This window comes from Brassica oleracea, chromosome C2, assembly GCF_000695525.1.
Source record: "Brassica oleracea var. oleracea cultivar TO1000 chromosome C2, BOL, whole genome shotgun sequence".
Taxonomy (NCBI): domain Eukaryota; kingdom Viridiplantae; phylum Streptophyta; class Magnoliopsida; order Brassicales; family Brassicaceae; genus Brassica; species Brassica oleracea.
The window spans coordinates 16,506,196-16,524,095 of record NC_027749.1 but is presented as its reverse complement, the minus strand read 5'-3'; the positions used below and the strand labels follow the sequence as shown (position 1 = coordinate 16,524,095).

Sequence of the window (17,900 nt, the reverse complement as noted above, 5' to 3'; positions counted from 1 at the left end):
ATTTTAAATATTAATGTCTATTTTTTTTTTTTTAAATGATGCTTTCCACTCATATGTTTTTTTATCATGTGTATTTTTAATAGCAAAAACTTTAAATTATTGATAACAAAATTTTCATTGCGGGATTAATAATTTTAGTAATTGATAATTTAAAAAAATTATCAATGTTAGTTCAAAACTTTTATCAAAAAAAATTATTCAAAGTAAATTTTGAAACTAATATGTTTTTTTATCATGTGTATTTTTAATAGCAAAAACTTTAAATTATTGATAACAAAATTTTCATTGCGGGATTAATAATTTTAGTAATTGATAATTTAAAAAAATTATCAATGTTAGTTCAAAACTTTTATCAAAAAAAATTATTCAAAGTAAATTTTGAAACTAAAATATTTATTTATTCAATATGGTGTATAGTTTAATTTAGAATGATATATATACCTATATATTTTAAATCTTAATGATTAATTAAATTAGACTTTTACTTATATGATTTTGTAACCATTTGTATTTTGTCATAACAAAAATTTTAAACCATGGATCGCAAAATTTGAATGTGAGACTTTTAACAGTTTTAGTAATTTATAGTCATTTTTAAAAATTCAAAATATAAAATATACAGAAAAATCTAAATTTTTATAATATGGTTATTGTGTTTTTTAAAAAAATATTTTAATAGTTTTAAATTAAACAAATTTGATAGAAGATACATTTTTTTTATCAGATCATTATTATTCAAAATCATTAATTGTCATATATACTTTACCCACATTAGGCAATTCCGTAATTTTTATTTAAGGAAATAATAAATGACATTAATAATGAATTTATGATTAGTTTAATAAAAAGCTTATTATATAATTAGACGGACCAACCTATTTTTCTAATAATGAAGTTGTAATATTTCACAAATAATATACAGGGGATGAGTACGTGCCTTGCCTACGTATTAACGCCTAATTTTCCTTAACGTAGCTAGTAGTTACTACTACTGATGCTTTTTTTTTCTGCGACCTGAAAGAATTAACAACAGATGCTTTAGTAAAAAAAGATTACCCTTTTGTGAACCTCTGATTGTTTTGTTTTGCAATAAAGTGACTTTTTAATAAAGTGTTGATAGAAAATAAAAATAAAATAATGATAAAATTCTAACCAACCTCTCTTGCGGCCCAAATCTTCAATTGATGAAAAGTATATATACATGTTCTTCTTAATAATATCAACATGATAATTTTACATAGAGTACGTTAGGACTAGGAATTTTATCTGTTAAAATTTGATTTGATTCGTTATTTTTTTCGATAAAAAAATCCAGATATCCGTAAATCTTCGAGCAAAGAAAATATTAAAAACAAATATCCATTAAAAATGAAGCATATCACAAATGCTAAAAAACTGACGGTCAAATATCCGCTCCGTTCCGTTTTTACACATTTAGAAGTATATGTACAATTAAATAGAGAGTTGTAAATGTATAATTTTAAATAACTATTATTGTAACATACAATCTTAATAATTTCATATATATATATATATATATAATTACATATTAAATTAAGAAAAATAAAAAATGTTTATAAAAACTACAGTTTTTCTTAACTTTTATGTTTTATAAAAAATTAATATTTTTCTATGGAACATATAATTTCACTACTTTTATTTTATATTATGTAAAATATATTTTTTTGAAAACAAACTTGTATAGTTTTTTTTTAGATTTACTTGTATTGAATAAAGTGGACGAAATATTCGTAAATATCCATAAATATTTTAAAATGTGTAAATTTTTCGGATATCCGAAAATCCGGATGTCAGTATTTTTTCGAAACAAATCAAATTGAAAAGCCATATATCCATAAACTACGAAGCAAATCACAAATACTAAAATTAACATTATATCTGCTTCGTGCCCACACCTAGCATATGTAGTCGATTTGCTTGCATATATGGTTTGTTACGATGAACTTGTAAAATTAAAATGTCATATCATTTGCGATATATTTTATATATTGTTTAATGTCACGATCTTAATTTTTGTTGATTTTGTTTAGTTGATCATGGATTGAAGTTCATGAAACAAAAAATTTAGACACAGTTATTTATATATTTAAAAGACATTAATTGCAGGGGTTTTAGCACATTTTTTAATTCATCAAAAGCTTCAAGCTTGGTTACTACTATAGCAAGAGAGAATTACCTATGTTTTTGACAAGAAACATAAACTACAATAATTGTAGAAGTTAAACAAAATAATTCTTCATATAAAAATGACTACAAATTCGAGCCAAAGCTTAAATGCGTCAATGGAGTCTTCACGATAAAGTTGGATAACTAAAATTTAGTTATTTTTTCTAACGCTGAATACCAACCCTCACCTACGAGAATCACACACACATGTACTCTCGTTTGCATCTCCTGGTCCCGTATAGACCGATACGCAAGATAACAAAATGGTGGATAAACTGAAATGATCGCTCAGTAAGAAAGGCGAGAGGTATTCATCTTCTGTCATATAAAGGAGGTATAATGGTGATGAACTCTCCTCTATAAAAGAGAATGATGGAAGTAAAACCCAACCCGGCGAATCCACCATTAAAATCTTCATAAAAGAAGGATATACATTAAGCTTTAAATACAAACCCAGTGAATCCACCAGAAATCTTAAGAAACTATAGATATCTTAATGAGTCATGCCAAAATTGTTGGAATTGTTAGCTCATCATTAGCCAGCCAATCAAACGGATAAATGACGGAGCAGAGATGTTTGCCGGAGATAGAGGGGAAGTCGCCAATAAAAGGGTAGAATACATGAAACTTTGAAGAACTGGTCTTACCGGAGCAAATTAGGCGACCAACAAGGCACATCAGATAAAAGATACGAGCTTTGTCAGAACCGTAGATCTTGCCGGAAACGGTAGGCATGCAGACGGATAAAGACCTGTCGAGTTAGCGGTGGTGGGAGGTTGACGAAAGAACTCCGGTTCAACAGCAACAAACCTCGAGCTTTCGTATCTGGAATCGGGTCCCCACGTAAGGAGGTGGTGTTGCGATGGAAAGAAAAAGGCTCACCATAATAAGTCTTCAGGCAGAGCCGTGCTTCAAGTGTATCCAAAAAGGCTTTCGCCTAGGGCCCCAAAATATATAGTTTTTTTAGGGCCCCAAATTTCCAAAAATTATTAGTAGTATATTGGTTGCCATTTATTATTCAATACAAGTTCAATTATCTACATTGCTTTTTAAAAAAATGAGTATTTTATTTTATTGTCAATTTTCCAAATTGAAAAAAGTAATATATGTTTTATATGTCAAACTCTTAAATAAAAAGGAAAAAGTGCAGTTATACTTAATATATTTGGTTCGTATATATTCCTAAGTATTCTACGTGCAATGTTCACATCAATCTTTCTCAAGCAAGCACACACGTCTTCTTTCTTGGTTCTCAATCCTGTGCTACAGGTGTCTCTTATATTATCATCAGTTTTGTTAAAGTGGTGAATTTTTTTATTTTTTTATTTTTTTAGTTTTCAGTCTTTGTTGATTTAAGTTTAATTATTAATTTCAGAAAATATGCCTCCAACGAGATCATGTGCATCAGGAGCCAAGAAAAGACAAAAAAAAGACAGAGTTGATGCATTGGTGAAATCAATGCAAGGTTCTATGGACAGATTTCTTGTAAAATCAGCAAATCTTAATGAATCCGGTAGAAGTGGTGATGAGTTTGATGATCCAATGGAAGATGAGAATGAAATAAATGATGAGGATGTCAATGAAGAAGATAAGGAGGTTGAAGATGATGTTACTGATGTCACTGAAGAGGATGATAATCTAAGTGAAAAGGAGAATGAAGACGTGAATGATCAAGTTCAAGATAATACTGATATGGGTAGAATCTTAGATATCTATGATCCTGGAAATTGGGGACAAGTCAAACCTGCATTAAGACTTGTTATGGTTGAAAAAGGTCCTGCTCAAAGACTACCGAGTGATTTTATCTTTCCAAGAGAGAAAGCAAGTGGTCGACATTTTTCTCATGCATACTATACACGATCTTTGAGTAATGGAAAGAAGCAAGACAGACGTTGGCTAGTTTACTCAAAAACATTAGATAAAATCTTTTGTATTTGCTGTAAATTGTTCACTCACAATCAAAGTCACTTGGTATCTAAAGGATTCAATGATTGGAAAAATATTTTGGAAAGGTTAAGGCATCACGAGACAAGCCACGAGCATATCAAATGCATGAGCCAGTGGATGGAATTAGAATTGAGGCTGCAGAAAAACCAAACAATTGATAAGCATATTCAAGAAGAACTCAGCAAAGAGAGGAATCATTGGAAAGATGTGATGGTCAGAATTTTTTCATTGGTAAAAACTCTTGCTAAAACCAAACAATTGATAAGCATATTCTAGATTATGATAATTTGATTAAAGAGTTTATTGAAAAAGAGGGAAGAAAAATTTTGTCTTAGTTTCTTAAAGTTATTGTCTTAATATTTTTTTTTCAAATATATATTGTACTATGATAAAAAAAAATTTATAAAGAGGCCCCATTTTTATATTCGCCTCAGGCCCCATTAAACCTTCGCACGGCTCTTTCTTCAGGTAGGAGCTTCTAGATCTTTAGTGAAGCGATTGTTGAGCGGCGGTTCATAGATTTGGGGGCGAAGTATAAAACAGACCCAACTAGGTGAAACAGCGAGCCAAGCTAATATGTGACTCTTTCCAAAACCCTCAGAGAAAATCTCGTTCTGATGGTCTTAAACCAATCCTTTGAGATGACTAAAGTCTTAGTAGAGGATGCTAAAATCCGAAACAGAGCACAACAGTTAAGAGAACCAATGCATAGAACAGAGACATGAGCAGGTCACTGGGGAGAAACACACAAGAGGAGGACAAAAGAGACGCCGACAAATATATGTGTCACCAGCCTTGAAGAATGAAATCAGGTTTAACTCCTCAATAGTCGTGCTAGAGAAGGAAATAGGGCTTTTCGAGTTGAATATGGTTCTAGAATTAGTTCTAGGTAAATATTTTATTTTGTTGTAATTAAAGGACATTAGTTTTACGCGTTTTAGTTGTAGACATCTTGTTTTTTTTTTTACAACGAATGACTATCCTTGTTATATCATTTATTAATTTAAAAACAATAATTTCATGACGTATGAAACGTTCGCTGAATGTTATATGGGGTTAAATGTCACATGAACGAATAAATAACTCCATCGGATGTTAACTGTACAACGCAACGTCCTAAAGCAACATTAACCACGGTATTTAGGCTAGGGTGCTTAGAAAAATAAGAATAAAATAATGGGTGGGTCCCATCATTTTTGAAAATGAGGTGTTTCTGCTGCATAGATAAGCAGCGATGTTGGAGAGGATTTTCAACTGTTCACGGATCCTCCTGACACGTGACGATCTGCGATTGGTGGGTTTTGAATTTTTTTTTTTTAATCAGAAAAATGAAAAAAAAATAATAAGCACCCGATGCTGCTCTTAGGATAAACCTTCTCCTCTTTTACAACACCTTTAAAACATTTACAGTCTTTTTATAGTTCAACGAACTTCACAAACCATTGCAACGTATACTTTTTTTTTTGTGCACATTGCAACGTATATACATTTTTTCACAACTTCATTGTTTTCTTCTTTTGCTACGTGTGTATTATCGGTAATGGATGTTTACTTAGTTTCTGATCACGTCTCTCCATCTTTCGTTTCTTTTACTTCGCTGCTTCGCACCATCTCTGGTTAGATTTAGAAAACTTGGAAACATTATACAGCTTTCAAATAGAAAATCATAAGCATTTACATTTGTCGGTCTATTTAATAATCTCGAATTATGTTTTCCGAAATTTCCTTTGTTGAATGATTAAGGAGTAAGGACAATGGATTAATGGGCCCCGCCCATTTCCCCACCAACTATTGCTGCCTCACAAAATTAACACTAATGTGAACTTAATTATTTTCAGACAAAAAGTGCGGTATCGTAGTAGGACATCATCGGAACCGGTTCCAGATCCAATAATCGGAAACCATTTTGGTTTTGGATTAGAGACAGTGGCTGACGTGGTAAATCACATAAAGGTCACGTTCGTCCATGTGAGCCTTGTCTGACAACACCCCTGTATTCATGGGTCATATCTCGAACGTTCATCACTAACATGCCCCTTCACCGTCAGCCCTCCGATTTACGATGCACCGGTCATTTTCGCGCCACCAGTTTTTCAGAAACCCGTAGTTTAATTTGGCTGTATGCTCCTAATTTCTTTAAAAATAATTTGAAACAATATTATTTTTTCTTTAGCCAGCGTGATCACTCATCAAATAACCATATTAGAAAAGCGAGACGAAATATTCAGAATGAAAGGGTAGAGTGAAATGGTGAAAGTGAAAGAAGCTTGTTCTCATAGATATCTGTTTTTGTTTTTGGAATGGTGTTTATATGATTATAACTTTCATAATACTATAGATATTTCCATCTTTTGCGGGTCGCTAATCAAAACTTATATTCTCTCAGTTGATCATGATATTAAATCAATGTACTAGAAAGGGTCGCAACATTTCAACGAACTAAAGAGTTTTTCTTTTGGTCAGAAGTATTTTTATATTGTCCCAGTTTTACCAAAGGAGCTTGTGCTTCAGTAAACTTGTAAGAATCGCACTTTCAATAGTAAATCAACAATAGCAAATAACATTTCTTCATTCATTTTCAACTATGAAACCAAATATTAAGTGAATTTAAGACTTCATCAATAATATTTTATATTTTCAACTTTTTAAAAATAATTCTGCTATGTTTTTCTACAAGTCACTAGACTGTTTACTCATATATCTATATCACCTATGATCTTCGTACTAATTCTCCTCACGCTGCTGAAATATACCGTCACACATTGCAGCTCTTCTCATTAATTAGCTCATAAGCAGAATCCAATGTTTCACGAGACGACAGAAACATATATTATATTTTGCGCATGCCGTTAGAGAAATTGCAGGTTGGTGTTCTCAAAGTTTTCCAAATGCGGTAAAACATCAACTTACAAACGTCTTTAGTAATTCTTTGTATCTTCCTCTATTTCACGATCTCATTTCCAAAACATATGTTTTTTTTTTTGCTAATAATAATAAGATATCTATAGATTTACTTAATTCAATTTTAGTTAACCAAACCGATAGTCAATCAACATAGCTGATTACTGAATGATGATGCAAAATCCAAGAATGGCCTTAGCATTTTTTTTTTTTGTACGGAGATTGATCTTAGTAACAAAATTGTTGAAGAAAACAGAAGAAAAAATGACTTTTTTAAGAAGGTAAAACAGAAGGATTATTTTCATTCCATTTAATATAATGAGAAATTTGTCATCATATTTTCAACCGATAAAGTCAAGCTGAATTGTATTAACTTACGTGAATTAGGCCACTAAAGTTACCAATGTCCGATCATTATATTGCTTATTTATCACCATGATGCACGAAGAATTAACAAAATCCAATGGCCTAAATTAAAGGATCTAACGACATCTTGATACGATAACTTAAGATACTCTATCTCAATAGGTTAGCCATTTATAATTCGGTTAATCAGTTTGCAATCAAGCACATTAAATTTAGTCTTCTTTACTATATTCTTATATTGTCTTCAACTGCGGACGATTAGTCTACGTCCACGGTCCATACGTACGCGGAAAGCGTTGGCTTGGAGACAAGCGGATGAAACAAAATATTAAAATACAAGAAAATACATTCTAATTATTGAGAAATACAAATGACTAGAACAATACTCCGATACTGAATAATAGAATGTTAAACTCTGTTCTTACATTAGTCATCGTAATGAACTATTTTAAAATCCGAACCATTAAATATGTAGTATGGTCATTATTTATGAATAGATAAGAGCCCTGAAGAAATGGGGACAAAAAAAGGGAGTCATTGAGTCACATGGCCTTTTCTGAAGCCATGTGCTCATCATAATCATTGATCTCATATCGCTATTGACATTTCTTACCATCCTTTTTCTTTTCCCGGCCTCCCTAAATATAGTAGTATTTTGATAGAATATTATATAAGTGTTGACAAAAGATGTACTAATAAAAATTTCATAGCATTTATAAAAGCATCTATTTGGTTCTTGTGAGTGTTTAACGACTTGTTAATTGTAGTTGCCCATTGTTTGATTATCAAAAAGTCAAGCATTTAATTAGATGAGTTCTTATCAATATTTGATCACATATGTACTTGATAATCATCACGGGATTGTCCACTTGAATCTATATTGGGTTTCAGTGAGAGTTTATAACGAAATTCATGTAATCAAAGCGTTACATTCTATCCAGGTTTCAGTAAACAATTCAGTTTTAATGCTAAAACTGATTTCTATGGATCAATAGAATTTTGTATAAAAATGGTATGCGGCAGATTGCTTAAAAGTTTACTAAAGGAAATGCCAAACCCTCAAATGATTGGACCATGTCTGATTCAGTATGGAATCAGCAATACAAAATTATAGTCACCCACTCTAATTATGAATCTTTGTAATGGTATGACACTGACTACCTAGATAATTATGATGATTATTATCCTAAATCATCATATAGTCTCTAAATTTTACGAGTTGTCATATAATTGTATAGGTAATGTGGTGGTTATGCACAGTGTAGCCAATCTATATATAATCAGAAACATTCATAAAATAATATTGTATGTATTTAGCAAAGAGCGCTAATTAGTTTAACATTTTTCACAAAAAATGATTGAAATGTACTTATTTTCTTATTAATTACATCTATTAAAACCAATAGTATTTGAGATAAATAAAATTATTTATAAAATCAATATGTTTATAATTAATATTAAACCCAAAATTGCATTGAAATTCTTAAATAATACTGAGAGTATATTTGTTAACACCACTTTGTTTTATCAACCATTTGAACACATATTTTCTGACAATTCGTATATATTCTTTAACATTTTCGTGCAGTTAAATTTCAGAAATGTCAAACTTCGAACACTACTTCTTTCTTGACCAATTTTTTTTTTTTGTTTTTTGATCAACCATATTTCATAAACTTAAAAGGAGAAAAACCTAGGCCCAGGTTCATGAGGAGTGCATGTTACATAAAGAAGCTTTTGCTACAAAGTCTGCAAATCCATTTTACTCTCTTGGAGTATAGAAAAAAAAAACAGAAATTGAAGAAGGACGATAGGATTTCGATATCCAAGAGAAATTCCATGGAGATTCTTTGGTTTGATAACCGAAACGATGGCTCTGATGAGTCCCAGTGAATCTGATCGAAGCCAGATCTTTGTGAAGCCAAGGTGAATGGTGTGTCTTAGTGCTGCCCAAACCGCTAGAACTTTCGTCACGATAGCCGATTTGACATGAGTCTGAAATTGTGATCCCTGAAGAGGCGATGTTCCTTGGTCTGAGAAGATCCATCCCAGACGTATTGCCTTTCTTGACCAATTTAAGAGAAGAATTAAAGAGTAGCTCTTATTTTTATTTTTTTATCTTATGGTCACAAAATCACATCTTTAAATGATATGAAATAATTCTGTTCGTGTCATCAACTCCTGTTAATTAATGATTCGGCCTATCCTTTGAGTAACATTTGTTATAAGATTGTGAGTGACACGATAGATCCGCAAATGTACAGATCCGAATAGACCAAATTAACATATGGACTCTTTTAAGTTATATCTAAAAAATAAATAGAGTTCCTAGAATCAGAAGTTAAACCTATCTAATGTTACAAATGTTGCTTTCTAACAAGTAGGATAACAATCACCTAATGTTTCTTTATTCCTGAATCAGTAACATTTTGCTGTACTCTTAAGTATAGGCTAGTTCGAAATTGTTGGTGGATAGAAGGACAAGAAGCCCAAATCACATATTGTGAGGAGATGAAAGACAAGAAGCCAGAGGGGAATTCACCCGGAGCAGAGTTACCAAAGCAGTGGTGTACGTACATTCCAGACCGTCTATTCTTTTTAGTCAAAAAAATTACCAGACTTTGGGACTCACAAGTTTGGACCGAGAGAGAGAGAGAGAGAGAGAGAGAGAGAGATGGTCTTTTGACATGAAATACATCTTAGCTAAAAGCAAAGGTAACATTCTCAGATAGGAGTAATTGTTAAAAGTCTAGAATCTAGTTTGGGTGTTTTAAGATGTATTTTCGTATCAAAAGACCATGATTCTAAAAATTGGTCTAGACATCGCCTGAAAATCAGTTATAACTGAAACAAAATTTTTAAAATCCGATTTATACGTTCAAATCGGTCTAGACAACGCCTGAAAATCAGTTATAGCTGAAACAAAAAAAATTTAAAATCCGATTTATACGATTCAAACCCTTAAACCGTTCTAAACCGGGTTAAACTATTCTAAATTGGTTTAATTCTGTTAAATTAAGTAATAATGTTAATACAAATGCATAAATTTATCTAATTTCTTTTCTTTTGTATATTTAATTTTGATAATTCATCAAAATAATTTTATAATCATACCTAAAACTAAAATATCTTATATAAATGTAAAATGTATAGAAAATAAATTAATAGTTTGTTAATGTCTAGGCCCCTTATAATCAGTGTAGTCATTAATGCTCTATAGAGCGCCTAGCTATTTCTAAAATATTGCACAAGAGCATCCTATTGTTTATCCACACAAGGGACGGGTAAAACCCCAATACCAAAAAAGTAATGGATCACTGATAAACCAAAAGGACAAGAAATTAACACTACATTTTTAGCTGATAATCGTGGTTTTAGGACAAGAAAATACAACAAAGTAGAGATTAAAATAAAGGAATTTAACCGTGGAGAAGACTAAGAATTCGTATTTTCAACCGTCGCTAGTCAAAGTTAAAGCCAGAATCACTATACCAAGTGTTGTGATCACTGTGGCACACGCAAACACTGTCATTGCCCTGTTGGAGACAACTCCACTCTGCTTCTCTTCCCCGAGGCTTACCTCCATCTCCTCCACAAGTCTCCTAACAGTCTCCATATCCGAATCCTTGGCAGCGTGAATAAGCCTGTTCTGAATCTTCTCTAATCTCACTGTCTGCTTCGACTTTCTCTTATTAGACCAAATAAAACCAGTCATTTTCCAAAGAAGGATACCAACGTAAATCGCCACAACGCAGTCTACTGAATAGTGGTGGCGCTCTCTTATTTCCCTCTGTGCGCTGTGTGCCACAAGCAACCATATCAACGCCGAAGAGAAACCTCCATAAGCCTCCTGTTGATGGTTTTACCACAGACAGAAAGGTTACAAAATTAGCTGAAAAGTGGAATGGGAGGAAGAAAAGGATAAATATATATATATACCGTCCAAGCCATAGCGGTTAGGACAGCTACAAGCATGTGGCCACTGTACAAGAGGTCATTACAACCACCTCCCGCTTTCTTTAGTAAAGCAAACCACGAAGACCCTTCAGAGTAACTCGGTCTCAAGAAGTCGCTGAGGAAGCTCATTGGACCCCAGTCAGCTCTGTAGTCACCAATGTAGTTTCCAGGATCAGCTGTTAATACAACAAAAATAGACTTTAAAAATCAGTTAGATCTAGATAAATAATAAAAAAAAAAAAATTCAGAGACTAAATCATACAGTATTTTCATTTAAATGCCAAAAGCAAACAGCCAAAGTAGTAAAGTGAAGTGAGACGAGATGTTACCGTAAGCTGCATCCCAATGGAGGAGCTGGCGAATAGAAGAAGGGTCTTTAGCATAAGGGACATAATACTTCTGAGCCCAACGATGAGGATGAGAAGGGACGTTGTTGAATCGGGCTGAAGCGCACCAAGGTCTAGCTGAAGGTAAGATGGTAGAAACGAAGGTTATAGCTCTTAAAAGACGGCCCAGTCCCATGGTGAAAATGTATCGTGCCCCTAATCCTAGACCCGGAGCTTTCACTGAGTCGAACACTACCGAGAAACCCAGCATTACAAACAGCATAAGAAAATGGTGCAATCCTATGATATGAGCTCTCAGGATTTCCACAATTGCCTCGGGAAGGCTCTCGTTTAGTGCAAGTAGGAACCATTGGCCTGTGTCAGGAAGTGGAGACGTATCCCTGTCAAAGATTAGCACTACTATTATTTTTCATACTGATAATATATAGTTACAGAAATATATAATATAAACATTAATAAAAGATTACTGTAATGTTAACGTTTCAACTTTCAACTGAATATAAGAATAGTAACTTATAAAAGACTCAAACTGATAATAAAGTCACAGAAATAAATAACACTTCAACCAAAGATTACTGTAATTTTGATAAAACTATATATTCAATTTTCACTTGATTGTTTAATTAATTGAATAAATGAAAATAAACTTAAATATTTCTAGTTTATGTAGTTAATATAGTTACAGAAATGCATTAACCGTCCAAGAAAAGATTAATGTAATAACGATAAGCTACACTTATTTCCACCATAAATTGAATAAACGACTAGAAACTTAAAGATTCCGACTAAATATTGCTCATAATGATAAACATTCAACCAAAGATTACTGTAAATCTATGATACTCAAGTCAAACCATGATCTACTCAAATCAGATCCAGAAACACCAACAAGGTCAACACTCATAACTATCAACTTTCGAGCTAAGATCCACGCAGATCTAGTTTACCGGTGCCAATCTAAGCCAAGAACGGCGGTGACAGAGCGAACACAAAGAGCTTCGAAGAGAAGAGCTCCAAGCAAAAAGAAGATAGAAGCGAGGAAAGGGATCGCTGCTCGTAGCTCTTTAGACCAGTGCTTGTAGAAAGGGACACGCGTAACGACGGCGAGAACCAGGACCGACCAGAGAACTGGCTGAAGACGAGAATGCCCCCACGGTGACACGTATCTCATGTAATCGACCGCCACGTATGATATTGCAGCGATCCCAAGTCCGGCTCCGGACATCTGAGAAGGCGATAGTCGCCGCATCATGCCCGGCTTTGGCGGATGAAGAAGTGGCAAAATGGAAAAGTCTTCACTCTTTCTTAGCAAGACCATTTTTGTCCGAAACTAGCTACTTATTTGGTAATGCAACATTATTATTTGCCGAGTGAATTTTACAAATTGATTATATTTTTCAAGAAAAAATTAATGTTGCTTACTTAAAAACTATAACAGTTTATTAAAAAAAAAACTGACATGACTTGAAAGTAATTACAACATGTACACTAACATTCATACAAATTTATAGTTTGATAAGATTTTATAGATAGAATAATAACACTATTAACTATATTTAGATATATCACCATTAATAGATTTTTAGTAAAATACAAAATTAAAATAATATTATAAAATTTTGTGAGTTTTAAATATTTGAAATTTTACTTATATTTTATAGTTGTTATAAATTGATGATTAAAATTCATTAAGTGAATGCCGATTATTTTATTAAGCTAGTAAATAAATCAAAAGTTTATCGAGTTGTTGTATCTAGACAAAAAGAAATCCAATAAACATAAATTTCTTAAATTTATATTAGGATTTTTTAAATTATATCTAGATATATTAATCTACTTAAATATATAACTTATCTCATAGCTATTGATGACCTTTTTGTTAAAATAATAAATAAATCATTTTTTATCATGATGGAGTGTTTTAAGCAAAATAAATCAAATAAACCTAAATATATTATAATGTTATACTAAATTTTGATCCGCGCTTCAAAAGCGCGGATTTAATTTTGGAATGAAATAAATATTTTTTATATGAATTTCTATATAAGATAGTGTATAAGTCTGGACAAATATATCTGAAATCGAAGAACCGAACCGTGCCAAACCGAAATATCAAAACCAAAATTAAAATGAATTTCATAAATAATCGAGCATATCTTATATTTTTGGATTAAAAAAAAACTGAACCGGATCCAAATCAAAAACCGAATGAGTACCCAAAATTTTAAAATACAAATTATAAACCTATTTAAGGATGTTGATTAGCTTAACTTGTTTTAGTATGTAGTTATACACTTATTCTACGTATATAATAAAGATTTGTAGGCTGTTACTATTGAATTCAATAAATATCTAAAATGAGCAAGCAACCTGATTTTGTATTTTATAATCGTAATTAAACCAAGTCCGCTAATTTTTGTTTTGATTTTTAGAGTATCGATATATGGTAGACAATTTTGTAGGTAAAGGAAAAAAATCAAATAATCATTTTGCAATTAATATGGATGCTATTAGTAATAATCTTGTATAGTTAAAGATAAATAAGGTAAGACCAAAAATTAATTAGCTAATGAATAAATACAACAACCTTGTATAAGTAGATTTTTTAAGACTCATTCCTTTTTAATAGTATAGATTCTAAGAAATTGAAATATAAAAGAAAAGCCAAATTTCAAATGGCTAATTTTATGTTTATTCTAAAACCAGTGAAGTAAAAAACTAAAAGTATATCAAAAATTATAATTTTTGAAAATAAATAATCCAGGAATGCATGAAGTTATTATTCATGCTTCCGAACAGGATGCCGGCATTCAATTCTTGCCTAGAACTCTTATTCAGACTCAGCTCCATTCATGCCTTCGAGTAAAATGGATTAGTATTCCCGAATACAGAAATATTTGACCTAGGAAATATGTTAGGATCGGAACTCTTTTTCTCCTTTATTGTAGTTTAGCTATAGTTTCTTGAATTAATTATAGTTGGTAAAATGAATTACTTGAAGACTACTAAGATTGGCTACATTGAGCTATACTATGTAAAAGTTATTTCATCATTCCTATTCCCTCCTTGAGTTTTTGTGGTGATCCCTGATTTAGTTTTGAGATGTATAAAAAGGCTGGGACAGGGCTAGAGTGAGTCACTGCGCTTCCTCCCTCTTGCTTGCATAATTTCTCCAAAGTCTTTCAAGCGAAGCTCCTTCGATATGTGGTTCTTAAGTTTCTATTTCCTTATTTTTAGTTTCTTTTCATGAGGTTATTTAAGTATCTGAGTTAAGATATATTTGATGTAAACATTTTTTTTGAAGAAACTTCGTTTAGATCTTTGCTTCAAAAATCCAGAAATTTGTTGGTATGGTGGTGTCTGTTTGTTTTTATTGTGTAATGGTAGTATTTGTATAGGATTGAACTTGCTATATCTTTTTCTGAGTCTATGGATCTTGCTTCAGACTTGCCGCCTCTGTTTCAGATCTGGTTTCTGATTTTCTTCACCATCTTCTTGACACATTTCCTTAGTTCGTTTTTGAAGATGAAAGCAATCATTGATGCAACCTATGATGGCAGTCTGGAAGGTTTACATGTTGCTTTAACTGAGTTCTTCTTCTACGTTGTTTTTCATGGTTGGTTCTTTTTAAGAGAGACCTAAACTATGTTTTGTATTTTTTTTCTCTTTCCGACAGAAGTTTTCCTTGTGGTTTGATTCTTGTGACTCATGCAATCAATAAAATCTCTCTTATACTGCCTTATCTTACGATTTGAAGCTTATTCTTAACAATAGATAAGTTGATGACCTTGAACCTCAAAACACAAGAGGAGAGAAACCACTCCACGTTGCAAGCTACCATAACAACCTACCACAAACTCTTCACTTGTGTATGATATTGGACAGTGTATGCACAGTAAAAAGCTTCGGTGAAGTGGTTAAGACAGTATAAAATCATTAAATTGTAAAATATAAATGCAATTGGGTGGCTGATTGTATATCCACGGTAAAAATCTATGAACCCGACAAACATGCCATTTAAATTGCATTAACTCTTGAAAAATACAATCACATCATTCGCGAACTACTCACTTTTACTTAATATTCATAAATATTCAATTAGTAATTCTTATAATTTCATTATTGATGTAGAAAGTTTGGTTTGGTAATATTTGCTAAAAAATTAACTAGATTTTCAATTGCGCTACTGCAAGTTTATATTAATAGTTAGTTTCATTTTATACTAGTGTCACTAATAAAATAAAAATGAATCGACAAAATATAAATGGTTTATATACATTTTCTATGAAATCGTATTCAAAGTATGCTTTATTAGTTTCATATTAAGTTATTATAAAATTATATCATTTAAAGAATTAATATTTAGATATATCTTTGTTTGTATACATAAATGTATAAGCGTATTTATAAACGTATTTATATTATTTATTAATCATAATTTTAAAACAATATATAATTTTTGATGTGTATTAACCAATATTACACTGTTATAAAAAAATTAATTATAATTTACCTATCCTTCTATTTGAGTTACATAAAAGATTAATCCATATGCACAATCACTAGCTTTCCTTCGTATTTACCAAATTTTGACAATGAAAGTATAATATTATATACTTATTGCGTCCATATATGTCTTTTGACAATGAAAATATAATATTATTGTATACTTATAGCATGCATATATGTATTTGAAATATTTTTATTTAATTCTGTTAAATGCATATATGACAGTATAATGTCAAGATTTAGTTCTTAATGATAAATATTTTTTATAAAATTTAAATACTAATATATAAATTCTAAAATATAAGATATTCTTCTACTTGATCTAGTTAATATATATAATATCAGGACTATGATGTTTTATTAGTTCAAAGATATTTTTTGTAATTGTCAGATGTTTGCTAAAATTTCATTTTTAAGTTTATGGATTAGTATTCTTAGATAATATAGTCTTCATTTATTGAAATTATGATTAATATTCTCTGTATCCTTCTTTTCTGTTGTCGTTGAGATTATACTATAGTGTGATCAATATTATTTATAAATATTATGAGGAATTTTAACTAATTTATTTTGAGAAATTATTTGAAATACACTAAGTTGGATACCACTTTTCAAAAATACATTTAATCAAATATACTTTAACATTTGAGATTAGAGTTTAGTGATTATTTTTTAGGGTTTAAAATTTAGGAGTATGGTGGGGTTGAGTATATAAAATTTTATAAATAATTCGTAAACATTTATAAGTGATTTATGAGGGTTAGTTTTGTCTTTTATAATAAACTTAAGGTATTTATAAGGGTTTTCTGCAAAAAAAAACCCTCAATGTGGTTTTTTTTTTGCAAATTAATTCGCGAACTCAAAAACCCACGGGTCAACCCTCCAAGTGTCAGTCAAACCGCAATATAACCCTCGGCCGTATATATGTGTATTTGACTGTGTATAATTTTAACATTTTTCAATACTACGTCGTTTTGACACTAAATTTTTAATGATTTTTTTTTTTTCACACACGGTTTGAACCTTGAACTTTAAACACTATGTTCATGCTACATAACCATCTCCGCCAACAGATATATTTGTTTACTTAACAAACACAATTATATAGATTTCTAAATTCATTTCGAAATGTCCTTGTTTCTTCTTCTTCCTTTGGACATGGGAGCTTGCGTAAATGCATAATGAAGGTGGGGTGATCCATAAAAGCGCAGCATATATTTTTTTTTTCTATCGTCATGGGAGCGCATCATATCTTTCTTCTTTCCTCTGGCCACGATAACACTCGAAGAAGAATGCGGAGATGAGCCGGAAACGTGAATCTCATCCCGATTGTTGTTCAAAACATGTGAGATAATAACTATAAATAAAGAAAATCGAAAAAATAAATGCTTGAGTAACAATCAAAGGATCATCCCACCTTCATTGTGCATTTACGCAAGCTCCCATGTTCAAGAGAAGAAGAAGAAACAAGGTCATTTCGGAATGAATTTTTAGAAATTTATATAATTGCGTTTGTTAAGTAAACAAATATATTTGTTGGCCGAGATGGTTATATAGCATGCACATAGTGTTTAAGGTTCAAGTTTCAAACCACGAGTTCAACAATTTTTTTTCATTAAAAAATTAGCGCCAAAACGACCTAGTATTGAAAAAAATGTTAAAATTATACACAGTCAAATACACATA

At 31.3% G+C, this 17,900-nt stretch overlaps 1 protein-coding gene across 1 annotated transcript; it reads right to left on the bottom strand.

Moving 5' to 3' along the window:
- Positions 1-10,697: 10,697 nt before the first annotated feature.
- On the bottom strand, positions 10,698-13,032 carry LOC106319356. The gene is made up of 4 exons (XM_013757661.1): positions 12,653-13,032; positions 11,688-12,085; positions 11,341-11,534; positions 10,698-11,251 (listed from the first exon to the last, which is right to left on the bottom strand). Exons 1-4 carry the CDS (start codon positions 13,021-13,023, stop codon positions 10,853-10,855), a joined length of 1,362 nt encoding a protein of 453 aa, XP_013613115.1. The 5' UTR covers positions 13,024-13,032; the 3' UTR covers positions 10,698-10,852.
- Between the last annotated feature and the right edge of the window lie 4,868 nt (positions 13,033-17,900).

Coding starts and splice junctions, on each gene's coding strand:
- LOC106319356 (XM_013757661.1), bottom strand. CDS start 13,023: ATGGTCTTGCTAAGAAAGAGTGAAGACTTTTCCATTTTGCCACTTCTT. Junction 12,086..12,652: donor CTTGGCTTAGATTGGCACCG/GTAAACTAGATC, acceptor AATCTTTGACAG/GGATACGTCTCCACTTCCTG. Junction 11,535..11,687: donor CCATTGGGATGCAGCTTACG/GTAACATCTCGT, acceptor TTGTATTAACAG/CTGATCCTGGAAACTACATT.